At 41.8% G+C, this 27,422-nt stretch overlaps 2 protein-coding genes and 1 long non-coding RNA gene across 4 annotated transcripts; 2 read left to right on the top strand and 1 right to left on the bottom strand.

Moving 5' to 3' along the window:
- Positions 1-322: 322 nt before the first annotated feature.
- Positions 323-14,751, bottom strand: tmod2 (tropomodulin 2). Of its 2 annotated transcripts, XM_015017745.1 has the most exons (11): positions 14,620-14,751; positions 10,130-10,359; positions 8,787-8,943; positions 4,130-4,252; positions 3,425-3,499; positions 3,218-3,348; positions 3,033-3,140; positions 2,761-2,904; positions 1,752-1,896; positions 1,547-1,578; positions 323-1,225 (listed from the first exon to the last, which is right to left on the bottom strand). In XM_015017745.1, exons 2-11 carry the CDS (start codon positions 10,253-10,255, stop codon positions 1,019-1,021), a joined length of 1,248 nt encoding a protein of 415 aa, XP_014873231.1. In that variant the 5' UTR covers positions 10,256-10,359; positions 14,620-14,751; the 3' UTR covers positions 323-1,018. The 2 variants fall into 2 exon arrangements, with proteins under 2 accessions (XP_014873231.1, XP_014873230.1); XM_015017744.1 differs by lacking the exon at positions 1,547-1,578 and having other exon boundaries at positions 1,107-1,225; positions 14,620-14,750.
- Positions 14,752-15,938: 1,187 nt separating this feature from the next.
- On the top strand, positions 15,939-25,425 carry leo1 (LEO1 homolog, Paf1/RNA polymerase II complex component). The gene is made up of 15 exons (XM_015017747.1): positions 15,939-16,051; positions 16,908-17,050; positions 17,290-17,570; positions 18,539-18,747; positions 18,984-19,088; positions 19,192-19,286; positions 19,418-19,566; positions 19,662-19,746; positions 19,836-19,930; positions 20,598-20,732; positions 22,607-22,742; positions 24,172-24,364; positions 24,458-24,555; positions 24,853-25,107; positions 25,167-25,425. The coding sequence occupies exons 1-14, from the start codon at positions 15,994-15,996 to the stop codon at positions 24,964-24,966; spliced, it is 1,896 nt and encodes a 631-aa protein (XP_014873233.1). The 5' UTR covers positions 15,939-15,993; the 3' UTR covers positions 24,967-25,107; positions 25,167-25,425.
- Positions 22,751-23,960, top strand: LOC106936631 (uncharacterized). The gene is made up of 2 exons (XR_001422179.1): positions 22,751-23,065; positions 23,155-23,960. It is a non-coding gene; the product is annotated as an uncharacterized LOC106936631 (long non-coding RNA).
- Positions 25,426-27,422: the final 1,997 nt, after the last annotated feature.

The following is a 27,422-nucleotide window of genomic DNA, read 5'->3' as shown; positions in this document are numbered from 1 at the left end:
CGGCTCTACCACTGAACCTGTGACGACGAAGGCTTCAAATGACAACTTCAATCTGCAAGACGGAGCTGGAAGGAAACATTTTTCGTGTCTCAGTGAGCTAGCAAATTGTTATAGAAAGGTCAAAACAAAATAAGGGGAAATGGCATTGCTTCATGTAAAAATGTCCAAATTTCTTTTCTTTTTTATAAGTAGACTTTTGTTTCCTGGGGTCTACGCTGTGGAGTTAAAAGCAAGTGGTCTACTGTTGCATCATCTGCACTACGTGTGTTAGTCTTTGGCATGATTGCGCATCAAAATCTTCTCTGATTTGTATTTTTCTAAGTTTTTTTTTTTTTTAAATAAGCATTATACTAAACATTTTGACCTAGTTTATACTTTTTTGATCGAAATAATTGATGTTAAAATTGCAACTGTACCAAAGCAAGATCTTCAGCTAGATTAGAACAGTAAATAAGTAATTTGTTTTTTTTTTGTTTTTTTTTTACACAAGGAGATAAACCAGGGTTATCTACGTGATTTTAACCCACGTCACTGACTGGGTTCAGACCAACCATTACAGCACACCAGGTCCAGTCCTGCCAGCTTTTCAAGAGGGTTTTAATAAACAACACCTGCAAACCACAGCGCCTCATGCTGCCGCGCTCCATTAGAGCCCAGAGTCATCAAAAGTAAGCACGAACTTCTGACAGGTTCTGCTGCTTTAACACATCGTTTCAAAAGAAGCTCTGATCTCAGCCGCAAACAGAACGGGCAACACAAGTCTCCAAATGTTTTTTTTTTTTTATTATTATTTTCAGATTTTCCTCAAAGCTGTTGTTTGTTACTGTGCATGACTACTTCACATGTATTATAGCGCCGTATAAAAGAAAGAAAAAACAAAAAACATGTAAAAAGTCTGGACAGGTAAATATAAAGGCTCAAAATAAGAGCAGCTGAAATGACACGTTTTAAAAACTAATGAGATTTACAACATCGAGAACAAACATAAGAAACATGAACAGGGAGAGGGCGATTCCAGTTATTTCCCTTCTTCTCTGATGTATTGTTCAGGCTGAGCATGCCTTGCCCCATTAGTTTGGCACAGGACTAAAACTTTCACGCAGTGAGATGAGACCAGGGCAATGGCTGAAATTATTCCACGCGATGAGATGAACAGGAGGGTTGGCTCGGAGGAGGAAGGCCGTGCTCCGTCTCTACTGGTCCCGCTCCACTCGCCTCCTGCGGACTGAATACAGCATAAAAGAAAACAAAATTTTTTAAAAAAGCATTAACATATCAGAGATCGGCAAAAAGCAAACATGCGGTATCGTCTCCAAGCTTCACACGGCTGTTAGTCCGACTTAAAGACAGGAAGTGAGACATCGTCAACTTTGTGGTCAAAGTTTAAACCATTTCAACAGCGTGTGTCAGCATGTACAGGAAACAAGAAGTGAGATGTCGTCACTCTCAGGGTTTTCAAACTGTTAATGCAGTGAATGCATCACTCAGACACTGTGAAGGAAGCCTCTGTTACGATCAACCCCTTGACACACCCCATGCATCAGACCTGTGCAACGGCAGCTCTGACAGGGGGAGGAGCTAAAGGAAAGAGGAGAGTTGGTCACTGCTGACTGCAAGCTGAACAGAAGTTCACAGAGGTCTAAATTTAACTTGTCAGGATATTTCCGTAGCAACCGATACCAGCTGATAACTCAGTTGTTTAACTCAGGAGGTTAATTTCATCCGTCTTTGCGTGCGTATGCGAATCATACCGAGGTCGTTGTTCTTGGTGATGGCTGCAGCAGCCCGGGACCGAGGCCCCTGCTGGGTGAAGTGGTAGCCGAACTTGACTATGCTGTTGTTCTGTTCCAACATCTTAGCTATCTCCATCTCCGCGGTGGTGCCCAGCTGCTGCCGCTGAGGAACACACAATCACAAGGAGGTTAACGGGGAACGACGGCAGGAAGAAGCTCCCACCGCACGGAAACAGTCCAGCTTCCTCCTTTCAGCTGGAAGCCGTACTATTAAAACACACATGGCTGTCAGGACAAATGACGGCTAGTTATTTGATCATCAACATACATTTTTGCCCCTTTATGAAACCACAGTGATCTAAAACAGGGGGTCCAAATTGCAGCCCGAGGGCCATTTGTGGCCCAATAAAAGATTTTGTGCGGCCCTTCACCTTAACGTTGGAATACAGCAAGCTAAACATGGGCGAAAAAAAGATATTCTAGCCCATAATCAACCCAAAAAATATGTCTGCCTTGTAACAACTCAGAGTTAAAGATCCTTTGTGTTTATTCGATCTACAATGATTCAAAGATCCTTCGTTTACAAAAATCTCTTTAGTTAATTTAAAGAGAACCTTGCACATTTAGTTTATTGTTGAGAAAGTACAATTAAAAAAAGAACAATAAATGTGTATGTAAACTTCAAGGGCTTTCATCTTGATCATTCTGGCCTTGGACATCACTGATCTAACATAATAAAGAAAGGACAAAGAAGAAGAAGGACTTTGTGTTGTTCTTCTACTTCATGACTAAAATGAAGTTAAACCTTTAACTCTATCATATTGCTACCATGCAGAAAAAAAATGGGAAACCATTTCCTTAACATCACCAGCTAAAATCCAGCTACTATTACCTACAAATCTATTTTTGGCTTCGAACTACGGTGGAAAATATCATTTAATATCTCAAAGTTGTACTTTTGCTCCCTACAGGCTGAGCTGTATGTGACTAGCAGAGCGAGTTTAATTTCTCGCTTTATGTTACTCACCTGGTTGTCTATCTTGATCTCGGTGAGTGTGTCATTATCTCGCAACGCCTCCACCAAAGACTGCACTCCTGTTCCAGTGATGAAATTGGACTCCAAGTTCAAACTCCGCAGCGTCTTGTTTTCCCGCAGCATGTCGCTGAATGCCTAGAAGACAGAAAGGGAAAGCAAAAGAAAAAAGAAAGAAAGAAAGGAAGAAAGAAAGAAAGAAAGGTGTTACGACGCAGTTATGTGTCAACAGAACCATTAAAAGCCCACAAACCGCTCCATCTCACCACAGCAACTGGGTCGCTACTCCGTGTCGCTGCCAGGCTGAACTTTGTGACGTGTGTGTTCTTCTCCATTGCTTTGGCAAAGTCTTTCAGCGTGGGAATGGGAATGTTCTGGGGAAAGAAGATCGTTGGTGTTGGAGGAGGCTGTACCCTACGCGGGTCAACTCTGCGTTTGGACTTGTGCGTACCTTAATGTTGTTAAGGTTGACCTCTTTTAAGGAGCCGTCGTTGTTTTTTACCCTCTGCAGCGTTTCTTCTACGTTGGTGGGGTTGGGAGGCTCATCGAACACCGGGTTCATCTTCTCTCCTTTCACCACGTCTGGAAGAGACACAATATTGACCTCGTTGCGGGTAATTACAAAGAGTGAGAAAAAAAAAAACTTCATTGTACTCACTGTTGTAGCCCTCTTTACTTCCAGTTCCATCGTATGTCTGATTACTGGTGACCAGTGTGTGCACACCCAGAATAGCTGTAAACCAAAGGAGGAAAATCTGTTCGATAACTGGTGAGAAATAACCGTGTAAGCAGAAATTCTGCAGTTCAGTGTGAAGGTAAGATGATCTAATCTGGAGAGCATTGCTTATGGGAGGTGCTATGCTGCTCAGTCAGCCCTTTTTTTTCTTTCATCCATCAGCACACGGCGTAAAAGACGATGCCAAGGGAAAGGCCGAGGGGGGAAAACGGCTTGTATTTTTCCATCCCAGGAAAGACTCGGATCGGACAGATGTTGGCTGGATGCGGCTACAAATGGATTTTCTTTTCGATGAGTCACACTGATGTGTGTTTAAGAGCTGCTGTTCCCCTGCAAGAGTATTTATATCCCTTTCCACACATAATACATCATCTGTAATAATTCAAAAGTGGAAGGAAAGTTGTACAATTTTTTGTTTTGCTCTCTGGAAAGTGGGGACGGATCTGTTGCAGGACGCCGGCTCTCGAAAACGCTTTCTGACGGCTTTCCATCAACAGCGGTTTTCCCCGTTCGACTCTTCCATGCAGGTCTGAGTTAATGAATGCAGAATATCAAGTCGTCCAGGAAACAGATTCTCCCACCTGAAAGTGCCACCATGAAACGTTTATTAAACGTCGTCATTCTTACCTGCTAAATCACACAATTCGGTGTCTGTGGCGCTGCAGAGAGCTTCTTCTAATTCTGGATCGAGGGTCGTGGCTTCTTCCTGGAACATTTCTTTTGGTTTCTGCTTGGGAACAAATACTTTACCTGTGGAGGAAGGACACACAAGTCAGATGGGAAACTTGCATGAGATTGTTATTCATTAGGAGCTTCTGATTAAGGTCGCTGGGTTAATTTCAGCTTCCCTCGCTACATGTCAAAGTATCAGTGGGAAATTCAAAAATAAATGTATGCTGAATCTTGCTAGCATGTTGAAGTTTCAACCCAATAGCTCATTGGAACTAAACATGAGTGAAATTACTGCATTTCATTTTCTTTCTGGGAATTTTTAGCATTATTTTAATGAGCTCTAAGTGATGCGTTCCTAGAAAGAATATTAATCGTGACGTCGGAAACGTCTCAAACTGAGCTATGAGCAGCCATGACTTTCTGACAGGATTTCCTTGGCAACCAATCTGAGGAAAGACGCCAACAGTCTGAAGGAAGTCATGCAACAAAAACTTGAGTCCAACATAAAGTGCACTGCTGAGGCAAAGAGCACTTACAGCTGGCAGATCAGCCATGCAGTGGGAGCTCTCTGCTGCCTCCGTACGCCCGTCCCCTTCCACACACAAACCCACCAACGACCGGTCCTCCCTCGTTCTCTTCCTTCCAACTCATTCAAGTCACTCAAATTGTTCAAAGTGCTGCCCAGTGGGGGCTCTGGCACTTCCTGTAAACCCAGTAAACACTAAATACAGTCATTAAGCAGCATTCAGAGCCAAGCCCTCAGTGGAGATATTTAACCCAGAGGAGGGGACAAATGACAGAGACCAAAGGACTGTCGAGTAAAGAATTTGTCTTCTGTGCGATTTTATGCAAACATTGAGCGAATGGGATAGTCACACTGGACCTTAGAGTAAAAACAGAACAACAGCAATGCCTGGACAGGACATGTGGTGTCAGAACAATTTGGCAACTAAAAAAACAGATTCCACCACAAACAATGCAACTCTTTCTGCTCAGCTGCTTCAGGCCAACCATGAAGAATCTGTCTATCTGACATGTAAAACAAATCACACACAAGCTACAATGTGAGGTTTTTACTTATTTGTTAGGTAACTATGTGGCGCAGCATTCGGAGCGTCACAAACACTAATGGTGTTCTTGGAAAATATTCCCAAAAAAGTGGACACAGAAACTGCATGATCATTTTCAAGCTTACTGGTATTTATTGATGCTGTCGGGGACAAATGATGCAGAAAATAGTCAAAAAAAAAACAAACTTTTTTTAATTTACCATCAGTAGCTGCGACAATACAATAAATGCCGACCCCTATCCAGTAGAAGTGTGTATTACTGCTGATCAGAAATAGTCTCACTCTGAAGACATTGTTGTTGTAGGACAGTCCCATGAACAGGAGCCTCAGTGTGTCCATCATGTCCTCCATTTTCAGAACGTCGTTCTTTGTGCATTCATCTCCAGATCTGACCCCGGTGACCTCCATCACCGGCTCAACTTATTTAACTCAGATCCCCAAAAGGTGATGACAAAGAAAATGTAATCATAATTGTAAAATGGGAGGTTGAAAGTCTATTATACTCTTATTTTGTCAGTGGACAGGATAGTAATCCATGTTACCAGCATAGAGAGTAAAACTGAATTTTATTCTGTCCAACATGCTGTTTCTTTTTACTCCTTTTAGCAGAACAAAGCAAAATACATGCCGTAATAACAACTCATTTCCAAAATGTTTATTGGATCTTCTGTGCTTTCAAAGATGTCCAACTTAAAAAAAAAAAAAAGCCAACTTAAGAGATTTTGAAGTTACCACAGATTCTCTGCTTCGGTGGCCACAACATAAGTTAATAAGGCCGACAAACCCTGAAGCAACTCTAGAGCAACTGAAAGGAAAGACAATAAGCACTGAAATTAAGCCATTAAAGATCTGCAGTGGTTTCTACGGTATTTGAGCAAAGCCGTCTTCCACTGACATTATTAACATCATTGGATTTGAGCCTCACACACTCAGAACCACATTAAATATCAGTAGGGGGCGAGTATAACAAGGGAGGACAGAATCCACAGAACCACCGGCCAACAGTGATCCAAGTTTTCCATGTTGTCATAGGAAGTTATTGAACACATGAGCAGGCAGAGAGAGAGAGTTTAATTTCCAACTCGCTGTGGGTAAATCCAGGAAAGACGTCAGTTCCATGTTTCCTCTGCTTTCTTATGAGATTTCAGATTTTCATCTGCTTCTTCTGCTATGTTTGTTACAAACATTGCATCCAAACTGTGGTTATGATTACCAGAACCGTGTAAGAATAGAGCAGACATGTCGATAAAAGACTAGGTTGTGTTTTTACAGCAGTCCATCTGGTTCTACAGGGATTTGTTTTGTAAGAGAAGCTTCCTTCCTGAGTGTATTCACTCTGATAAAACAGATTTCTGCTTGTTTGGAGAATCCTTTTTTAGTAATTGTTGGGAAAGGTTGCAAACCTGACAGCTTATGACATTAATGGAAACAAAATAAGAATAGTTGAATAGATATTGTGAAAACAACAAATGTTTCAAGTCTCATCTCAATTCAAATAAGGCTTAAGCGTAGATTTGCATAGCTGCTTCTGAGAAAGAATAGCGATCATCCAGACTGGTCAAAAAAAGCTGAGATTTTCAGATTACTGGAAAATAAAGCCTTTGTAAAATCCATCTTTGTTGGTCTGTAAATGCTACAACAATCAGCATTTTACTCAGTGATAACTTTCCCGTTCGAGCTCTTCACGCTCTATTGTAACAAGCCTGGGAAAGCGACGGGACGAGCCGCAGTGTGAAAACGATATTTGTATCAGTGCGAGATTATACATTATGTTAAGTGTCAGCTATAATTTCAGAAAAGCTTCTTAGCATTGCAGGTTTCTCACACAAACATGATACCAGGATGAGAACTTCAGTAGATGTGCCAACAAGGAGGAGGTTGTGATAACAGCTGCACACGCTGCAGGACTTGGGATAAATATGCAGCAGCTCTTTATGAACTTTAACATGTCAGTTATTAAAGAAATGAATCAAATATAGTCTAGGTAGCCTTTTGGGTTTGTATTTCTGCACACACTGATAGTGATGATGACTGCGATTCAATATCTTGAAATGCTGAAGCTAAATGAACAGCCGACGTTGCACTCCAAAGAGTTTAACTGTAGGCCAGTTAAATCTTTATCAAGACGAGAAAAACCAGATCTTTCACTTTTACTGTAGTTCATTTCTGACACGACATCGTGGAGATTTTTCAGCTGTCAATCTCTAACATCACACAAAGCACGCTAAATCGTATTAAACAAAATAAAAACGATTGGAGAGCAAAACAAAACTGCTAAAATGCTTTTAATCATTTTTTTCTGCCAAATTTGGATCAAACCATAACAAGGCAGAATCGTCAGAGTGGGGTTTAAGACACACGTCTACTGAGTGCTGGTAATAAAAACACATGGTCACGATGAAGCAGTAAACTGGTTTCTACCTCCCATTACGAAGCACCAACCTTCCTCCGCCACAGAGAAGCATTAGTAATCCCAGACACAAACAGGAATTACTGCTGTTTGTATTCCTCTGATACACCCTGAATCCTTTTCTCCAAAGGAATACAGTTATTAGCCCGTGATAACAATTAGCCAGTTCTTACTCATGTGGTTTTATTCAAAATAAGCCACAAAAACCTGCAAATCATCATGGCTGCTGGGTTTCTGTTGGGTAAACACTTCTGATTCAGTTCCAGAGAAAACACCGCAATATCACAGACTTAATGTCATATCCGCATAGGTCAAAATACCAACTTAACTTAGGTTTATTTTTGTTCTATAGCAAAACAAATCAAACAAGTATTTTAGAATTTAACCAAAATATGTAAGTGTAGACAGGTTGAAGGAAGAATAGTAGAGAAGAAGATTTGCTTCATTCCAACTTTTTAGTACGATCTCTTGTGTCACTTTTTAGTGAATTAAAAGCTTGCAAATTCAATCACTATATCCTACATGACAAATTAAAGCTGAGGGTTTGCAGGGCGGATTTTGGAAGATGTTAATGACTGGGTAACATGTCCTGGTGTTAGGATAACAATGCCACTGAGGTTTTGTATGCAGAAACCCTGTAAACAAAACATGGAGGATCAAAATTCCCAGAAACCCCGAGAGAAATAAGCTTTTAAAACTAACATTACCAAGTAAAAAAGAAAAACAAAAGCGCCTTAAGCTAAACAGTTCCATCATAAATATGCTACATCAATGACCCGGCTACAATGTTTGCTGATACGGTTTAACCAGCTTACCTTAATAAATGGGTCAAAGCCAGGGTTTGGATTCCGCAGCAGATTTTAGTTTGGTACACAACCAGTGAGGAAATTTTTATCTTTAAACTTTTGAAGAGCTCATACGTAAGAAAACTTGCAGAAATGAGTCAAGGTCAGAAATCCCCTCAAGCGAGTGGATCTGTGTCGGAGGGTTTTTGTCCACAAGGTGAACAAATCACTCTCTTTCTCTGAGAATCCTCCTTCTCTGCTGTCTCCGTTTCATTCTCCACCAGATTAGCCAAACAAAACAACTTTAGAAACAACATCCTAATCCTAGAAGGAACCCTGACACTCACCTTTTTTCTCCCCAGTGAAGGGAACGATGTCGTCTCTGTCCTTGTACTCCATGGCCTCCTTCTCCAGGTATTTGAGCAGCCGATCCCTGTCGAACGGCCCAGTGGCCGACTTATCGGTCTGATCTTTCTGCCGCATACTGGCTGGAAGAAGCGCATTCTGCAGAGGAAGGACAAGGAGCACTTTGAAGCCACATGCGATTCAACATGTTTTAACATTTCATTGTGTCCGGAGAAACACTTTATTAACGCAGCCAAGTGAGTATCATAAAAACGACAATATAGGCTAATACACACGTCATGTAGTACAAGTCACCTTCCTGTTGCCAACTTAGAGATACTGTTGCTATATTTAGCGACTTTTCAGTCAAAAAAAAAAAATTGTTATTAGCAAAAATCTGAATTGTCAGATGAGGCTTTTTAAAGTTCAGTGATTGGACAGAAAAATGCAATCAGTTCTCCCCCAGAAAAACAAACAAGGGGACTGATTGATTCATTGCAACATTTTCCCCCTCTCAGAAAATGTTACAAAAAACTTTAAAGAACTCCCCACTACAATAGTATAAGAAATAAATAAAATATACCCATTTGCTAAATAACTGCTTTTGTTGGAAACAAATAGAAAATGCTACCAAACACAGAGCAATGAGCAAATGTTAAAACATGGATTAAAAAGCAGCAAATGAAATACCAGCTCCCTACAACTACAATAAAAACGGATGTATAAACCAGTTTATCAGGAAGGATCCAGATGGTTTAGCTAAAGCAATGCAGAAGGAAAACCTGAATGGCTAAAAAAGGGAAACGTTCGTCAAGCCAGTTTGTCTCCAACAAAGTCCAACGCTTCCTTTGCAAGGCCGAGGAGTTTAGTCTTTCTCTTGACATGCAGCACAGAAGGAGCTGTGCTGCATGTCTCTACTGTTGCTAAGTGCTTCCTGTTGGTCTTGTGAGGTTATTTGTCCCACATCACATAACAGGACTTTAAATAAAGCCTCCACCCATTGTGGAGGCAATTTATGATTTTCTACAGTTTATAAGATAACACATGCAACATGACTGAGGGAGGCTGCTGCAGATTTAGCTCATTTTCCGGTTATAGCGGCTTCAGAGTGAGAGGTGTACAAAGAAAAGACTGGAGTTCAAAGCATTCCAGGAGAAACAACAGGAAAACGGTAATTTGAAGAGGGATTTCCTTCTAATTAAAACGTCTTAACCGTGTCGCACTCAAACCAGTTCAATTAGAAGGTTTTTTTTATCTGACATTTTAGTCAAATCTCCACCACAGAAACCCCTCCCGTCCCCGATGAGGAGCCAAGGAGCTCCTCCAGCCCTCGCCGGGCCCTGACCTCAGGATCCACCTCCTCCAGAACCGTTTCCAGCTGCTTCAGCTCCTCCTCCGACAGCTTGTTCAGGATCTCATCTTCGTCGATATCCTTGTACTTGTCGAGGTCCTTCTTGAACGACAGCGCCATGGTGGCTATAGCTTGCTAGGCGACAGTGAACGGCAAACAAACCGCGGCAGCCACTCTGGTCCTGCTCAGTGTTTCTGCTCCAGGTCACGGAGGAAGGGGGCAGTCTGTGGGAGAAAAACGAACAAATTATTTTTGTTTTCACGTCAGGTAGCGTAGAATAAAAAATTTAAAAAAATGCGAGGAGCTGCACATTCCCAGCCGAGATAAACAACGTGAACCCGTGGTTGTGAAACAATAGTGGGACACAGCTGTGCTGGAAAGCAGCCTTGTCCTTCCAGCGATGCAACACGCAGCTGGAACAAAAGACGAACTTTCTCAGGCTCTGACAAATCATCCGATTATTCCCATAAGGGTCAGAAAGAAAAAGAAAAAAACTCTGGAAATCATATGGAAAACATGATCAACTTCAGAAAACAAACAGAAGCTTTTAGTGGTTTTTGCAAATCCAGACAGATCCATTTGTTTTGGGACTAAGTGATTAAACATAACAATAGTTGAGGTTAAATAATCTCTAGACAAGAGAAGGAGCTGGAGTCTGGATAGGTTTACCTCAGTCAGAGGATTCAGCCTGCAGCTCGCTCTCCCATGCCACACTTGAAATCTTATAATGACCTCATCATTTCCAGATCACCAGCAGGACTTCCCCGAAGGTCCTCCTGCCCATCACGCAAGGACGTGTGTGTTTATACGCAGGCTCACACATGCAGCGTTCTGAAAAGCTTGTGTTTAACACCTGTTGTATTTCAAGGTGATATTTATGTTTTTATGGCAGGTGAGTTTAGCTGGGAATCCTGAATGCTCCCAGACTACAGGGGAGTTTGATTTATCTCAAATCAACAAACTAAAAACAAATAAAAAAATTCAACTCAGTGCTTCGCCGCTGCAAAGATTCTTTCAACATGTGGTGGCAGCTCCCCGGAGGTTCCCTGACTGATTTTTATTTATTTATTTTGTCCAGAGAGCTACATAAAAAGTTTTTTTAGTCTCCCAGACTCCTTGCATCTACTCCTGCATCTAATTATTCATGAAATGGTGAAAATTTTCACAAGGAATTTAAAAAACTGACTTACAGCAGGCCAAGCTGAACCAAAATGTTACTAATAACTATAATCAAAAGCAAATAAATCTAATAATCTGCTGCTTTAATCTCTCCCAAATGTCCTGCTGGGACCGCCTATGTAAAACAGATCCAGTTCAATTGACTTCAATCTGAATGTGGGTTTTCATTCTTTGGCCTCGTGGTTTGGACAGGAAACCAACCCAAACAAACTTTAAATTATTAAATATAACTCACACATGGTTGACACAAAGAAACAACCAGAATATAACACAATAATATTATACTATACTATACTACTACATAATAACAACCAAGCCTGTCGCAGTTAATCACATAATGAATTAAAAGGAGCAAGATAATTTCCATTCTGATGATTAACATGTTTTGAAGGGCAATTTTACTCACAGAGACATCACAATCCATTTTATTTCTGGTTTTGGTTGTGCGTGTTTATTTATTGTTTAAGGTCTTCCTGTTGCAGTGCTTAGTGTTCTCTACAAAACTAAATTTATTGGACTTTGAGAGGGTGAGCCTGCATTACTATTAAGATATAACTTGAAAATAGTCTCATAATAACAATATTATCATTTATCACAATAACTGATGAAACTATTTATCGTCCAGCAAAATCTGTTATTGTGACAGGCCTGATAATACAGAGTAATTACATTATAGATCGAAATACGGACAGCTGATCAAATCTACCATAAAATCTCGCAAGTGTTTATTCAGTATTTTTTTTATATTTTAACAAAAGCAATTTATCGTGCTGTATATTTTTTGCTTATGTTTTGTGAAATACTGCGACTCTGTGCTAGTATACCTTCAGAAACTCGCTAACTGCGCCTTCCTAGTGTTGCATCATAATCAAACTATCTGCTTCAATCCTTTTGTCTAAAAAAAGTCCCATGAATCCAAATAAGATGCAAATCAATCTAAATCATCCAGTAAATACATCAGCAGTCATTTGTGCTGTTCTCAGACATCAGTGGTATGATTTGTTTCCTCGTGAAATCACAAAACCCTCCAGATTGTTTCGGTAAAGAAACGAGCTGGCACACCGTGACACGAGAACCCGGAAAAAGACCACCAGCGTTTAAGGCTCCTGCACCGAGACCAAGTCTGAATAACGCTACCCAACTTTCCCTTATGTTCATCATGCATCATTCATGCCGCTCCACAGGCATTGTGCTGTAGGTGAGGCCCGGTGGTTTCAAGTGTGCAGACAGAGCAGTAATGGAGCATGCATACGGGGATAATGATGGCAGAGGATGGGCTCAAGCTGAGGTGGAGACACTGAGAGAATACATTAGTCCAACCTGATTGATTCCTTTCTCCCTCTCCTCTCCGCTAATCCTCCAGGACAACAACAGATGGCAGGACGCCAGCAATACAGCAAACTCGTGAGCCCGACGCTCACCTTCACCTTTCCTTCGCCGACTTGTGGACTCAGCTGACCGGAAACCTGACAACTTCATGTCGTTTTCAAAGGCTACGTGTTTTCCAGGTTCAGACCGCATTAATCACAGTAATCTCGAGGTCAAAGCACGTGACCCCTGTTAGTGAAAACAACAAATTCACCACTGTTATCTGTAAAATTCTCTCAACAAATATCCAGATTATCTCCACACTGCATTCCTCAGTGAGTGAAGCTGGAGGAAGAATAATTTGTAAGCTCAATGGTGAGACAGGAAGTGGTGAGTAGAATTAAATTATAATGGAACAACGCCCCAACCATGCAGAAATGGACTATAGTTAGAATAACCCAGCTATAATGCCCATGGGACTCAGCACTGAACTTCCTCCTCTAGTTTTACTCTCCCCTCTCTTTCTCTCTCTCTCTCCCCCCTGTTGTTACTCTCCTTGCCGGTTTCTATGTTCGGTCTCCAGAGGTGAACAGCAGTGGGAGAGAAATGATAGAAAACAGATGGACTGAGATAGTAACAAGAAGGCAAATATTAAAAAAAAACTCCACTTTTATGCAAGAGACTAACACAAACATACATGTCTCTTCAGAGTTTGAATAAACTTAACAATTTCCAGACAGGAAGTGGAGTGTTTTTCCAACAAACGCGCACGATTTGTATATTTCCCAGCAGTCCAAATCCACCATATGATATTATATACACAAGGACTCATCCTGTGCTTCTTCACATGAAGCTGATGCAAATGCCTGGGTTCAAACAGTGCAGCTTGATAAATTTATATATTTGCTCAAAAACTCCTGCTCCAGTTCACTTTTCTGGCCGAATGCCAGCCTACACTCCCCACTGAAAAGGTATGAGGAAAAAAAACAAAGGCCATTTGTTCATATGCGGCTGATAACGTGGTGCAAAAAAAAGAAGAAGAAATCTAAAGCTGGCAATGGACAAAACCCCTTTTCTACCTGATATCAGAATACCTGTCTCACAGCATACGTAAAGGCCACTAGGCTGTAAAGAAAAACTTCACTTCTCCAAGATTTGGGCCACACCCTTCATTCACCACTCAGTCTGCAGATTACACTGCCTTTTGTGAGCAACACACAGGCTCGTTTTATCTCTTGAACGGGGAAGTGAGTTAAAAAACTTGCTTACAAAAAGGTACAATAGCATCTGCAACAATCAGTGAAACTGATAAAACCACGTTTCTCAAAATATCCACCCTGGTGAATGCACCTTAGGAACCATGAAACGCCCGTCTTAGTCCCCCGGACAAGCACAGAGTGGACACAACATGCCCCGTCTCGCACTTGCATTGTCTGACTATGTAACAGAATTGGCCACGAATAATAATGAAATCAAATCAGACACACTTTACTTTAAGATTTTAAAATCCAGTTCTCTCATAAATCCCAAGATGACCAAAGGTTGCTTATCTCCGACAATAAAAATCACATCAGAAAACGCTACTAATCGCATACGTACTTCTAGGAATGTTACTTTGGAGACACCTCAGCTGTCATCATCATAAAGTATCTATCGGAAGGCGTTAGCTAACGCCTCCTGACATGTTTATGACTTACAACTGGCAATAAATGTGTTGGTAGCAATTATCAACACCAGGCGAAACCTTCCACTCCTTAGTTATGTAAAAGTTAAAACTAAACGAAGCCATTCATGGGACACTTTCGTTGGTAACTAGGCTACATTTGTCGGATGCAGAACACCGTGAATGAGATGTAGAAGCTAACACGCTAGCGCTTGAAGATGACTCAAGTCGCTAGCCGCTGAGCTAAACCCAACAGCGGTAATACTCTACAGCTGGCTTCAAAACTAGATTCACATAGTTATTCCAGTCGGCGCAGAGAAACCGCTTTCCTCACCTGAGTTGAAAGACAAGTAGCTGGGTAAAACTCCAAAGAGCACCAGACTCTGAAGAGACTGTGGCGGTGGATACTCCTGTGTGTTTGAGGTTTGTGACTCGGTCCAACCAAGGGCGGTAACACAGGAAGAGGGAAGAGAAGGGACCCGTGATTGACGTCGAAAGGAACCAATAGAAAGACAGAATGTCCCACGTAAACCAATGGCGTAACTTGTCCCGCCCTCACATAAAATAAAATAAAATAAAGTAAAATAAAGTAAAATAATGTAAAAATAAAAATAAAATAAGATAAAATAAAATTTAAACAGGCATATAGTCGTTTATTTATATATGGTGTATATAAAAGATACACAAATATGTATATATTTCTGACATTTAATCATTTATTTGCAATTTTTTTTTCAAATATATAAATATTTAGATTTCTTTTGACTACTTTGTGAATATTTAAAATGTTTTACATGAATATGAAACTAAGGTATTTGTCTTAATATCAATAGGATACTGACTTGGCATCTGTGTTTTGGATATATGCATCATTACAGTTTTCTAGCCAATCACCAATTACCGATCTTTAAAAAACCTGTTATTTTGTACCAGTTAATTTGTCTGAAATCTTGCCAAATATTGCAAGAAAGTAGCTAAGTTGGTAACAATGATAGACTTGTTAACTGCAAATGTGCAAACAGGACCAGGTGGACCAGTCTATCAGTCAAACTTCTGATATGAGAGAGAAGAAGAGGACAGTGTTTGATTTTTAGACTTTTGCTGAGGTAGATAAGATTGGTGGATAAGATCAGTTTCACATGTAAGTATCGGCACATCACCCATCTAAAAAAAAAGAAAGACAATCGGCTGATATATCAACTGGTCAATAAATCGTCTGGTTGATAAATCAGTGCACCCCAGACATATAAATATAAATATACACCTCCAAATCATAGCATTATATTAGTCCTCATTTGCGAAGTGTTGAATGAACATATTTTCCTGTATTCCATTATACAGATGTGTACGTTCTGTTTGTGTATAGCTGACTTAAATTCATATATTACATTTATACACTGTGGAGTTGAGCCACATATATATCTCCATCTTGAAATCTTAGTTTATTATTTACTTATTTATTACTACTATTTTATTTGTTCTCAAAAGAACTGGATAATAGGAGAACCTATAACTAGAGAAACGCCGTCAATATCATCTGAACAAGTTGAATCTTTCGCGGACAAAAGTCCTGATTTTGTGTCCAATACCGCCACCTACCGTCTGACATACCTTACTACAACAGCATGGTTGTGACCCAGAAGTAAAACACTTCCTGCTGCTCGGTGATCACTTCCTGAAGATCTGCGCTTCCAACAGTTTGGAAGAAATGGCGGAGCGGGGTGAATTATTCGGCAGTGATGGAGACAGCGACAACGATCAAAGAGGTACTGAAATCTCCCAGCTGCAAACTGTTCGGTGTTGGTTGTACAGTTGTCTCTTTAGGAAATGTAAATATTTTTTGCAACGTGACTCTCAGAATGTGAGCGTGATGATTGACCTGTAAAAGTGGAAGCTAAACGCGGCTCTCCGTGCATGAGACGTTAATCAAAATGATTTATTTTTGTCTGTTTTTTACGGAGCCCGTCTGAAGACATCGGAGAGGAAAATAAATAATAAATAAAAAACTTTAACACTTAAACTTAAACAAGTCGTGGCCATGATTTCTATTTTTTTTTTTTTCTTCGATGTCCCCAGACGGGCTCCGTAGTTTATTCCATTAAACATCTGAGATCAAAATATTTTAACTTACCAAAACATTAATTTACAGCGCTGATTTCTTATTAGTTTTGTGAAACACAGCGTTCAATCTCCAAACACTAATCAGAGCTAAGTTTATGCAAGCATTCAACATGAATATCATCTGTTTTGGTTGGATCAAAGACACGAGAAGCCAAGGTATGATTGTAGTTTTCTATATTTAACTCATAAATAAACGAAACAATTACAACAAAAGCTCTCTTCAGTCTTTTGGCTGTCAACCAACAGCATGTATTTTATCTTAAGACCATGTAAATAAAGGTGCATTCTTTAATATGGTATCCCAAGATTATTGAGATGATCTTGGTATTGCTTCTTTTCATAACTATGAACTTTAACAAAGAATATTCAGCATTTTTTTTCTCTCACGCCTACTAATCAGGACAAAACCTGAAGCCCACATTTGTCATGAAAAGCCTGATTAGTGCATCTCTTGTGCCACGCTTCAATAATAAAAAATTGGTTTCTTTTACGGCTTGGCAGAGTCCAACTCCGGCTCTGGATCAGACTCGGAGCAGGAGAGACCTCAATCTGCCAGCAACGCCTCCGGCAGCGACAGTGAGAGGGAGCGGGATGATGATGACGATGATGAAGGGCAGGAGGCAGGGAAGCCGAGCATGAACAAGGTTGGCACCTTTCTGTGCAGTTGTAAAATTCCACTTTTCCAAAGTTTCCATCTCGGTTTTATGCTGTGACAAATAAATTTTTTTCGTTGTTGTTTCACACTTATCAGTTGCAAAGGAATTTACCCGCATATCGCTTTATTGGATAAAAAGCTGCCTTTTAAAAAAAAACCATGAATGCAGGTAGCGTTAATTTGCATCAAAAGTGAAGCATAGCCCGGCCTCCCCTTCCTGCCTCACAGGAGCTGTTCGGCGATGACAGCGAGGACGAGCAGCGCAGTGGCAGCGATAACCAGTCGGAACGCTCTGGGAACCAGTCGGACGCCAGCATCCACTCCGACCAGGGGGAGAACGATCACTCGGACGCGGAGCAGCACAGTGGGTCGGAGCACGACCAGCGGGAGGAGGACGAGGACGATGAAGATGCAGGGAACCGGTCAGACGGAGGGAGCCCGGCGAGCAGCGGGATGTCCGGTGGCGGGAGCCCTCGTTCTGAGAGGGGCAGCGTTCGTTCAGACAGAAGGTATGGGATGCAACGAGTTTTGCTGGACGATAAATTGTCCCTGAAGTTATTGCGATAAACGATAATATTGTTGTTTTGAGATCATTTTCAAGTAATNATGTAAAAATAATGGTAATGGCATAATAATAATTCAGCTCATTCTCAAAGATCAATAAGCTTTAAATCCTAATGAACATTTAACACTGGGACTGTAAGACATTTTAAATGTGGGGAAATGAATAAACAAAACTAGAGAAATAACAAATAAAATGAACAAAATTGTCTTTTGTCAGGACGTATTTTCTGTTGGATTAAAAAAACATTAAGAAAATAGGAATTGACTTTAAAAAAAAATATGAATTGGTATCAGCCAGCAAAAAAAAAAAAAAAAAAAAAAAATCTGGTTGGAAAATTTTGTGAAAAACAAGGGAATTCTGATTTTTTGTTGCCATGTGGATGGTGGCTGCTGGGACCAGACAAGTCATCTGAAAAAAATGAGAACAGTTTGTCTGTGAATAATAATGTGAGGCTCTGCATTATGAAAGTGACACAAAACATTGCATCCATCCAGGTGTGACTGAGAAGGAAGAAATGGAAAGTCCTTGGCCTAGTCAAAGCCCAGATTGAAACTTTACTGCGGCTTGAAACAGGCTTTATTGTTCAAGCATTTCAGAGCTGGAAGTGAGGATGATGCCTTTACAGGGCAGGGTGTCCTAACTTTTCCTCATTTAGGAAACACATTTTTTATGTCTAATTAATATAATAATTAAAAGATTTTTCTCAGGGATACAAAAAAAAAGAGTTGAAATATGTGAAAATTTATCTCATTATTTGTGCTAACTTTTTTTTTTTTACATAACTGTATAGCTTGAAGGGAATTACAAACAAAACTCGTTGTTAACGTGACCTCATTTCTCCATTTTGGGAATGTTTGTTGTTAAGCCGTCAGTCTCATTTCCCTGACTGCCTTCGTTGTGTCTCGGGACCAGCATGCACAGCGATCCCGGGACTCCGCAGTCGGGGCTGGGCACCCCTCACTCCGACGGGGGCGCTTCTGGCCAGGAGAACCAGTCTGACGACGAGAAGTGGGGAGGCGGCGCCAAGAGCGACCAGTCCGAGGACGAGGAGGAGAAGCGCCACTACTCCGACGAGGACAGGGAGAACTCTGACGACGACGGGCCGAGGACCAGGAAGCCAGGTACCGTCCCGTGGTTCTGAAGATGAGAGGGCCGACGCACGTGAAGAGGATCGCGAGGCGATGGGGCGCTAATCTTTACTGTTAAATGTGATCGTTTCATCTTGTGGTTAATACGAGACGAAGTTCTTGGCTTGACCTTTCGTGCGCGATCACAAGCCTTCCTTCAGGGAAAACATGTGCTCGTGTGGAAGTTGCTTTGTTTTTCCTTCACATGCCCTGGATCTCATTCGTTGCAGAGTCTGCAAAGGGCAGCGACAGCGAAGATGACTTCATCAGACAGAAAACCAAACCCAAAGCCGCGTCGGACTCAGATTCAGACAGCGACGGCGACACAAAGAAGCGTAGGAAATGTTCCTCCTCTCCATGAGAAGTGACATTTTGTTGCTTCCTATTTTTTTCTTTTTTTTTTTTTCAATGTGGTTTATTCTACCTTCTGATCTGCAGCAACGAAAGCAGCTGCGGACGATCTGTTTGGAGAAGCTGACGACATTTCTTCGGACAGCGACGCAGAGAAGCCGCCGACCCCGGGGCAGCCTCTGGTATCCATCCGTTCTCATTTGGTTATTTAATTTTTCTTCTTCATTTAGTCGTAGAAGCTTCACTCTGCATTGAATCCTACTCTGTGTGTGTGTGTGTGTGTGTGTTTGTGTGTGTGTTTGCCTCTGCAAAGGATGGAGAGGACGGCATGGAGGGGGAGCAGGCGGAGGAGGAGCCTGCGCCTGAAACGCGCATAGAAGTGGAGATCCCCAAAGTGAGCACAGACCTGGGGTCAGACCTTTATTTTGTCAAGCTTCCCAACTTCCTGTCAGTGGAGCCCAGGTCAGAATCCCCGAAATGTAGAAGTGAACACTGGAGATGGTCAAGCATGTTTAAAAAAAAAAAAGAGATTTATTTGGAGTTTTTCCCTTTTGCAGACCCTTTGATCCTCAGTACTACGAGGATGAGTTTGAGGATGAAGAAATGCTGGATGAGGAAGGACGTACCAGACTCAAACTTAAGGCACGTCTCTGCTGAATCAAAATAGAACTGACACTTTTGTTATAGTAGCTGAATGTTTGCTCATTTATGCTCCTTTTATCCCACCGCAGGTGGAAAACACGATCAGGTGGAGAGTGAAACGAGACGAGGAGGGCAACGAAACGCGAGAGAGCAACGCGCGTATTGTCAAGTGGTCTGACGGCAGGTGTGTGTGTGTGTGTGTGTGTGTGTGTGCGCGTGCGCTAATGTGTTACAGCCAGCTTAAAGCTGCAGTATGTCGCTTAAATTTTTTATTTTTATTTTACATATTTATTGAAACTGTCGCCATGTCAAAACAGTATGGTATGAAACTGGTTGTGTGTGGGAAAAATTGAGCTTCTCTGCCTTCTCCCAATGCTAACTATAAACAACAAATCAGAAACAACAAATCTCAGTGCCGTCAATCACCCTCATGTGTGCGCTGCTCATTCTTTGCTCTCTGCTACGCTGCACTTTCTTCCTGATTGCAGAGTCTGCCACGACCGCTCAGGCTAGTCAGGATGATGGCAGATTAACGGTTTACGGAGTTGTTTCTCTTCCACTAGAACATTGAGTAGCGAATACACAAGGTTGATTGACAGCGCTCAGGCATTCCTCCTCCTCCCGGGAGCGGTGCATTTCCTTAGACAGCAATAGTAGCGCTTGGAGGAGGTATATTAGCATGTTTTATTTTTTCCACAGACTGTCTATCTAATATTAAACTGTGACATAGGGACATGTCAAGTATGTAAAAAAACCCACATTTTTAATAGAAGTTACATCCTGCAGCTTTACCGGTGTGGTGTTATTTGTGTTTGACATGTTTTTTTTTAAGCGTCCCGTTCTCACCGCAGCATGTCCCTCCACCTGGGCAACGAGGTGTTTGACGTGTACAAAGCTCCTCTCCAGGGAGACCACAACCACCTGTTCATCCGACAGGGAACGGGACTGCAGGGACAGGCTGTGTTCAAAACCAAACTCACCTTCAGGTAGCGCGCAACCGTTGCACTCAGGACTGAAATCTCTCACTCTCTGTTTGTTTGAGCAGCACAGAATGAGTAGCTAGAAATAACCCGACTGCGTCTTGCGCTCTGACAGCAGAACAAGCAGTAAACAAGCGTCAGTCTGCCAAAAAAACAAAACAAAACAACAACAACAACCAGGGATCATTCAGAAATGTACTCTATGCTGTAATTCTCTGGATCACCTTGTACAAGCTGGCCAGGTTTCTCTCAATAAGAGCCATTTAAGCCTCTTACTCCCCCCGTCAAGCCCACCTGAATGTTCTGTCTTCTCAGAACTCACGAGTCCGGTCAGCCGTCGTCCAGACCTGGTTTCAGTGTGAACTCCACCCAGCCGGCTCCCGCACCGAACATTACAATATGTCTTGGTGGATTATTGGGAAGATTAGAGTCAAAGCTGTTCCCAGAGTACAAACTGTTTGGAGTAATGGTCTCTCTCATTTAGAAGGTGTTTTAATTTACAACGTTTGTTCCTTCAATATGAAGAAAACGATGTTTAGGTTATCTTTGAGCTGACTCGATTGAAGTAAGCTGGCAAGCTACATGATATGTTCCCATAACTTTCCAAGAATCAGAGTTTTCAAGGTACCAGACATCGAAGGTTACTTCCTGGGTCTTAGAGACTGCTTTCCATTTACTGATGGGACACCCTCTCGGAGCTTTTGTGGCACTTTTCAAAAACGTAGAGGTTATGCACTGAAACTTAGAGATTAGTTTTCTAAAAACTTACCAGGCAATCATTGCTCTGTGACTGTTCTCTCGGAAATTTATAAGCCTGATATCCACAACTCTTTTTTTTTTTTTTTTTTATCAGAAAAGAAAGACTGTTTTGGAGGAGAGTTGAGGGAAGTTTTAGGAACAAACATGTTAAGAGTATCTTCTCCTGAAGGACTGATCATCTTAGGAGTTAAGTTCAAGAGCTTAAAGACAAACTCAACATTATTAGTACCTCTGGCTTATTTAACTTTAAAGTAACCTTTAAATTTTACCAGCATGTTTGACTCTGGCTGGGCTCCTCCAACTTCAGTTTGATTTAGACTATGTGGAGAGAAATGGAGATTAGGGTGATGGCAAGGAGGCCTGACAACCTCACACACTTGGGCGTCATTGTTGAAAATAAATAGTCAAAATATCAGTGGAGAAGAAGAAGACTTTGTTTGCTGTAATGCCAATTGAACTCTGACTGTTACATTGTTTTGTAATGTAATTACAAAACGATGGTCTTTATTTCAACCCTGTGGTTGAAATAAAGACTCTAAATCTGCCAGAGGGGATGAATACTTTTGTTGCTTAGCTTTACATTTTACTCTCAAAAACTTTCTTGGATACTTTTCCGTCAGGGACACGTAACTTCTTGAAACTTTGGGGTTCGTGCTCTGCGCTTAGAAAATGCCTTTCCAGATCTAAAGGCTCAAGGAGCCTCAAAATTTCCATTCCTCCTAGGACTTTTAAGGGACTTTTCAGGAATTTTCCTGGAACACCGAGGGCTAATTTAGGGAATTCAGCCCATATGATGAGGTGCATCGTAACCTGACACACTCCGGACATTACAGATTACTTTACAGAAGATGGTACCAGGTTCTTGGAAGCCTGGCGATTAAAGGTTTCCAAAAAGTACAAAAGGTGTGCTACATCTTTGATAATACAAATTTGAACTGGGTTGTTATGGTGGTGAACAAAGATCCAAAATGTAACATCTGAAAGTTTCCTTTAGATTTTGCTTTATTTATTTATTTATTTTGTTTCTTTGGTGTTGTTAAAGTTATTCCAGTTTAGAAAATAACATCAATACCCACATTTAGTAATTTACCATTTATTGTGTTTTTCTTGTGCGTCTCCAGACCTCACTCCACAGACAGCGCCACCCACAGGAAGATGACGCTGTCTCTGGCCGACCGCTGCTCAAAGACGCAGAAGATCAGAATCCTCCCCATGGCTGGAAGGGATCCTGAGTCACAGCGCAACGAAATGATCAAAGTAATGTTCGCTTGGCATCCTGTCCATCCATGCTTTCTTTTTTTTTTTTGCGTTGACCTTTCTTTGTGGAATCCTTTTGTCTCAGCTGAGGCTGAAGGGGTTTGCATAAGGCCGGCTGCTGATAAGCATCGTACCGGGTTACATAAAGGCACAACCTGCCGCACTTGCGTAACGAGGCCAAGCAGCTGTCGGCGAAATTTAAACCGTGTCAGCATCAACACCGAGGCTGGACGGGGATCCGGGGTCAACCCAAACAAGCCCGACCGATGGCATCGCCTAAAGTTTTATTGTCTGTGGGCATCGGCTGATGAGGAGGAGCCTCGGTGGGTGAATCTTCAGTCGGCATGTCGGAGAGTGCTCCTGACAGTTACCGTAACATGTGGCTTATCGCCTGTCGTTTCTCGGTAAACAGCGTTATTACCATGAGACGGAGTCAGCAAAGCAGCTTTTGTTCAGAGGAACAGCTTATTCAAGCGAAGGAAGCCTGAGAACAAGATTTGGTTCACAAGAATTTCTTTTTTCCAAGCCAAAGCCGACCGGACTGGCAGGAGGGCGAGAACCCCGCTTCACTAAACCCAGTGACGTCTTAAAGGGATGCTTTTAGATTTATAAAGGGATTGTGGGATTGTGTTGAGCTGATGTCTCTGAGCGTATCGTTTTGTCATGTTTTCTTTTTTTTTAAGCAACATCTAGATGCTTCAACTTATCTCCAGCAGCAGTAGCTTAAATGTCGGATTTCTAGAGAAAGGAGGACATAAATGAAATTGGAAAAGTTTAACTACAGGTCAGCATTTCCCTCCAGTAAAATCTTAACTGTATTAAAACCATTAATGAAGAGGGAAAATGTTGAGAAAACGTGTTTTGCTTTATTTTACAGATCCTTTCTGCTTTCATTCTCTTGATTCTTAAATACCTTCTATTGAGTTTTATTATACTATAGGGAATGATAAAGGCCTGTCACTAGCTCATTGCAAATACTCTTGAAATATTTTACTTGGACATGAAAGTAATCCGGAAACTGACAGAAAAATCAGAAAAATTGAGCTAAACTGTGGAATTTAGACGTGATGAGGTGAGGTGGAGCTTGTCATTTTTGAAGCCGTCCTCTGATTTTGGTAAGCATTCCTCTGTATGAAGGCAGAAATGTCTGACATTGCCCAAACATAAACACAGGACTTCTTGTAAATAATTTTATCTAGAAAAAAAAAAAAAACTTTAACGTGAACATTTATTGTCTAATTTGAGAATTAAAAGTAGTAAAAACAAGTCTTTAAAAAAAAAGTAAAAATAAAGTAAAGCTTTTGCAACTGGAGTCACATCTGTCATTTCAGATGTCGAGGCCTTAACCTGCTGTTCAGATCGTTCCTTTTCGTTCCTTTGTTTGTTGGTGATGAAATCTTCTAACTACGTCCGATGTCCGTCTCGGCAGAAAGAGGAGGAGCGTCTGCGGGCGTCGATCCGCAGAGAGTCCCAGCAGAGGAGGATGAGGGAGAAGCAGCACCAGAGGGGCCTGAGCAGCAGCTACCTGGAGCCCGACCGCTACGACGATGAGGAGGAGGGCGAGGAGGCCATCAGCCTGGCGGCCATCAAGAGCAAATACAAGGGAGGAGGAGGCCTGAGAGGTAGCCGCACTCGTTTTTTTTTTTTTTTTTTTTTTTCTGTTCATTGTTTCTCGCCGATATTCGTTCTTCACAATTCCCCCGTCTGCATTCCAGAGGAAAGAGCGAGGATCTACTCATCGGACAGCGACGAAGGCTCCGACGATGACAAAGCCCAAAGGCTGATGAAGGCCAAGAAGCTGGACAGTGACGAGGTAAGGCGCAGCGCCCCGGTGGAACAGGCAGGGGGCAGTGTGAGGCAGCACACTGTGGACGGTGAAACCTTTTCCACTTATCCTGATGTGAACTGAACCGGACAGGAAGTCCTGACTGTTCCGAAGTGCGTGCGTGTTTGTTTACATCCCACAGCGCTGTTTTTCCTCAAATCAAGAGAAGACGATGTCAGAAAACGCACACAGCTTGGCGTGACAAACAGAAATCGCCTGGAAGCCAGACTGAACGTCTTCTGCCGTCAGCTCTGTAATCCCTTCTTATCCTTTTGTTGTTCTCAGGAGGGCGAAGGATCAGGCAAGAGGAAGGCAGAAGACGAGGAAGAAACGACCACTAAAAAGGCTAAGAAGTATGTCATCAGTGACGAAGAGGAGGATGAAGAGGACGACGAATAGCTTTTTCTTTTCTTTTTTATTTTAATTAAATTTTTTTTATTTTTATTTTTTTACCTTTTCCGCTCTATCATCAGTGGTCAGTCCACCTGGCGTATAAATAGCCATGTTTTGTATATTTTCTTATGATCTGTGTGTGTGTGTGTGTGTGTGTGTGTGTGTGTGTGTGTGTGTGTGTGTGTGTGTGTGTGTGCGTGTTTTAGTTTGTTGTTTATTTTCTGTACAGCAGAGAGGTGAGAAATAAACGGTCGTCTTATGTAACCGAAGCTTCCCCGGGAAGCCTCCGCTTGTTTTTATTTTTGCATTATGAATCATGCATGAATCACACGGTTGTTGTGAGATTATAAAACATAATGTTTAGTTCGGCTTCCAGACAACAAACAAAACCTTCATTAGACGGCCGCCGGCGGCTCGACGAGGAGCCGATCGAATGAACCCAGAAGCTGCGACTGCTAATTTAGTTTTAGTCAAATGCTCTGCAGGTTTTGTGCTGGAAGTACTTGCGGTTTTTCAGCAAACGAAACGGACCCTTGAGCAAAGGGACTCGACAATGTAGTTTCACAAGAAACGACGAAGCTTGAAGGGCATTTTTGGATTTGAGATGTGGAGATGAGTGAGAGTGAAGCGCTGGAGGAGAAAATACATTTTGTCCCACTGTTTGCTACTAAATCACCCTTCCTAGTATTTGTTTTCTTACAAATAAAACCATTAAGAATGCAATTTACCTTAAACAATCCAGTTGAGCATTAAATGTTATTATCCAGGGCCTTGATTCTGCTTCAGTTCATTCATTTTGAATGATGCCATGCCAGCAGAGATGCACACGCAGCTCATAGAAAATCAACTTGGTTTATTTAAACCACCGATTCACAACAAAAGGTTTCTCAAAACAGTTCACCAAAAATGTGAGAAGATTGAGAACGAGCGGACCGGCTGAGAGCAGAGAGAAGGCCGCCGCAGAAACACTGAACCGTGTGAGGCAAAAAGCTCACATGCTGCAGTTATCATCACAGCAACGATTGCTGCGATGATAACTACAGCAATCGTTGCAAAATATACGAAGAATGTATAACATGAAGACAACAGATAAGCAAAAGTGGTCAGTGTGACCAGCAGCCTTAAAATGTATCAGCAGGATAACCCGTGTCGCCTGAACTATGACCTTTATCAAGTTTTGATCATGTGACTCCATCTTCCCCAGGGAAGACACAATTTCCCTTACTTGTTATGCGAACCACATTTGGACTCTTAGTTCAAAATAATAGAGTGAGATGCTGCCTGATTCTGCGCAAACCACCATATTATTCACAGTAAATCATGATGGGTACTTTCCTTTTCTATCTAAGCTTCGAAAAAGGATCAGAACTTTTGTGAAAACAGGACCTGAGTGAAAATGTTAGGAGAACCTGCCTCGCCCCGCCAACACGAATAAAATTGAACAAAGTTTATATGAATTAATTGTGCTGCATTTGTGCAGCAGAGATTCTTGTGACACCAAATTTGTTTGATTTTGTAAATGTGGGAGGGCTGGCTGACCTTTGACAACCTCTGGAAACATTTAGTATCTTTAAAATGTCAGCTGCACATAAAAACGTTTTGCTGCTGCAGCACAAATATTTGACACCAGTTTCGTTTAATTTGCAGAAGGTGGGCAGCAACTTCACTCAGGTGGGATAAGGATAAGCTTCGTCTGCAAAGAGACTCAAAGAATTTCACCGAGTTCGTTACAAACTCACAAAGTGATCCCCGACAACCGAGACCTATCTGTAGTGAAAAGTGAAGCGCTTTCGTCACATGGTACACGTCAGGTTGTTCCTTGTGATGAACATTGACATAGGCATGTATTATGCAACTTCTAATGTTGTTAAGTAACTGAGTAAAAGCCTGGAGTTCAAGCTGGGCAAATCAGGCAGTTTAGAAAAAGGACGCGCTGTGGGAGATAATAACCCCCTTCAGAAGCGTTTTCCCTGGCTGGATCTTTTTAATGGCAGCATTTTACTGTTTACCCTCCAGCAGATCCTGAAGCTGCGGCAGGATCATCAGCAGGTATGCAGCTCAGTTATCGACGTCAGTGCTCCAGCTGTTGGAGCACAGCGAGGTGAGGCATTGTGACTTGATCCCTTTTGAGCCGCACAGTAAGAGGAGAAAGGAGAGAACAAGAGCCATGGTTACTGATTCATGTTCAGCTGCCAGAATGACGCACAGCGTCTCTCTCTCTCTCTTGCTCCCTCACACACACACACATGCAGAGTGTCCCAGAGATGGACGACAGTCCTCCAATGGGACCAGTCTCACCACCCTGTCCAGACAGATCTGGCTGCAGCAGCCCAGAGGTGCAGAAGTTACTAGCTTACATAAAATGTCTGCATCCTCCCCCTGTGTGCCATCTACTCTGGACTGCAGTGTTGTAACAGAGCTGTTCATATTATCAAGTGTTTGAAAGTCCCTTAAAAAATTCA

The sequence above is a fragment of the Poecilia latipinna genome, unplaced genomic scaffold (genome assembly GCF_001443285.1).
Source record: "Poecilia latipinna isolate Pla-1442-1.1 unplaced genomic scaffold, P_latipinna-1.0 Scaffold2182, whole genome shotgun sequence".
Classification (NCBI taxonomy): domain Eukaryota; kingdom Metazoa; phylum Chordata; class Actinopteri; order Cyprinodontiformes; family Poeciliidae; genus Poecilia; species Poecilia latipinna.
The sequence above is the reverse complement of the archived record's forward strand: the minus strand, read 5'-3'. Positions and strand labels throughout refer to the sequence as shown.

Bases quoted from the DNA above. Each gene is read 5' to 3' on its own strand.
- tmod2 (XM_015017745.1), bottom strand. From the start codon at position 10,255: ATGGCGCTGTCGTTCAAGAAGGACCTCGACAAGTACAAGGATATCGAC. The intron at 8,944-10,129 runs GTCAGGGCCCGG...CTTCCTCTGCAG, and splicing joins TGGAGGAGGTGGATCCTGAG to AATGCGCTTCTTCCAGCCAG. The intron at 2,905-3,032 runs GTGAGATGGAGC...TCTGTCTTCTAG, and splicing joins GTAGCGACCCAGTTGCTGTG to GCATTCAGCGACATGCTGCG.
- leo1 (XM_015017747.1), top strand. From the start codon at position 15,994: ATGGCGGAGCGGGGTGAATTATTCGGCAGTGATGGAGACAGCGACAAC. The intron at 19,567-19,661 runs GTCAGAATCCCC...TCCCTTTTGCAG, and splicing joins TTCCTGTCAGTGGAGCCCAG to ACCCTTTGATCCTCAGTACT. The intron at 19,747-19,835 runs GCACGTCTCTGC...ATCCCACCGCAG, and splicing joins GTACCAGACTCAAACTTAAG to GTGGAAAACACGATCAGGTG.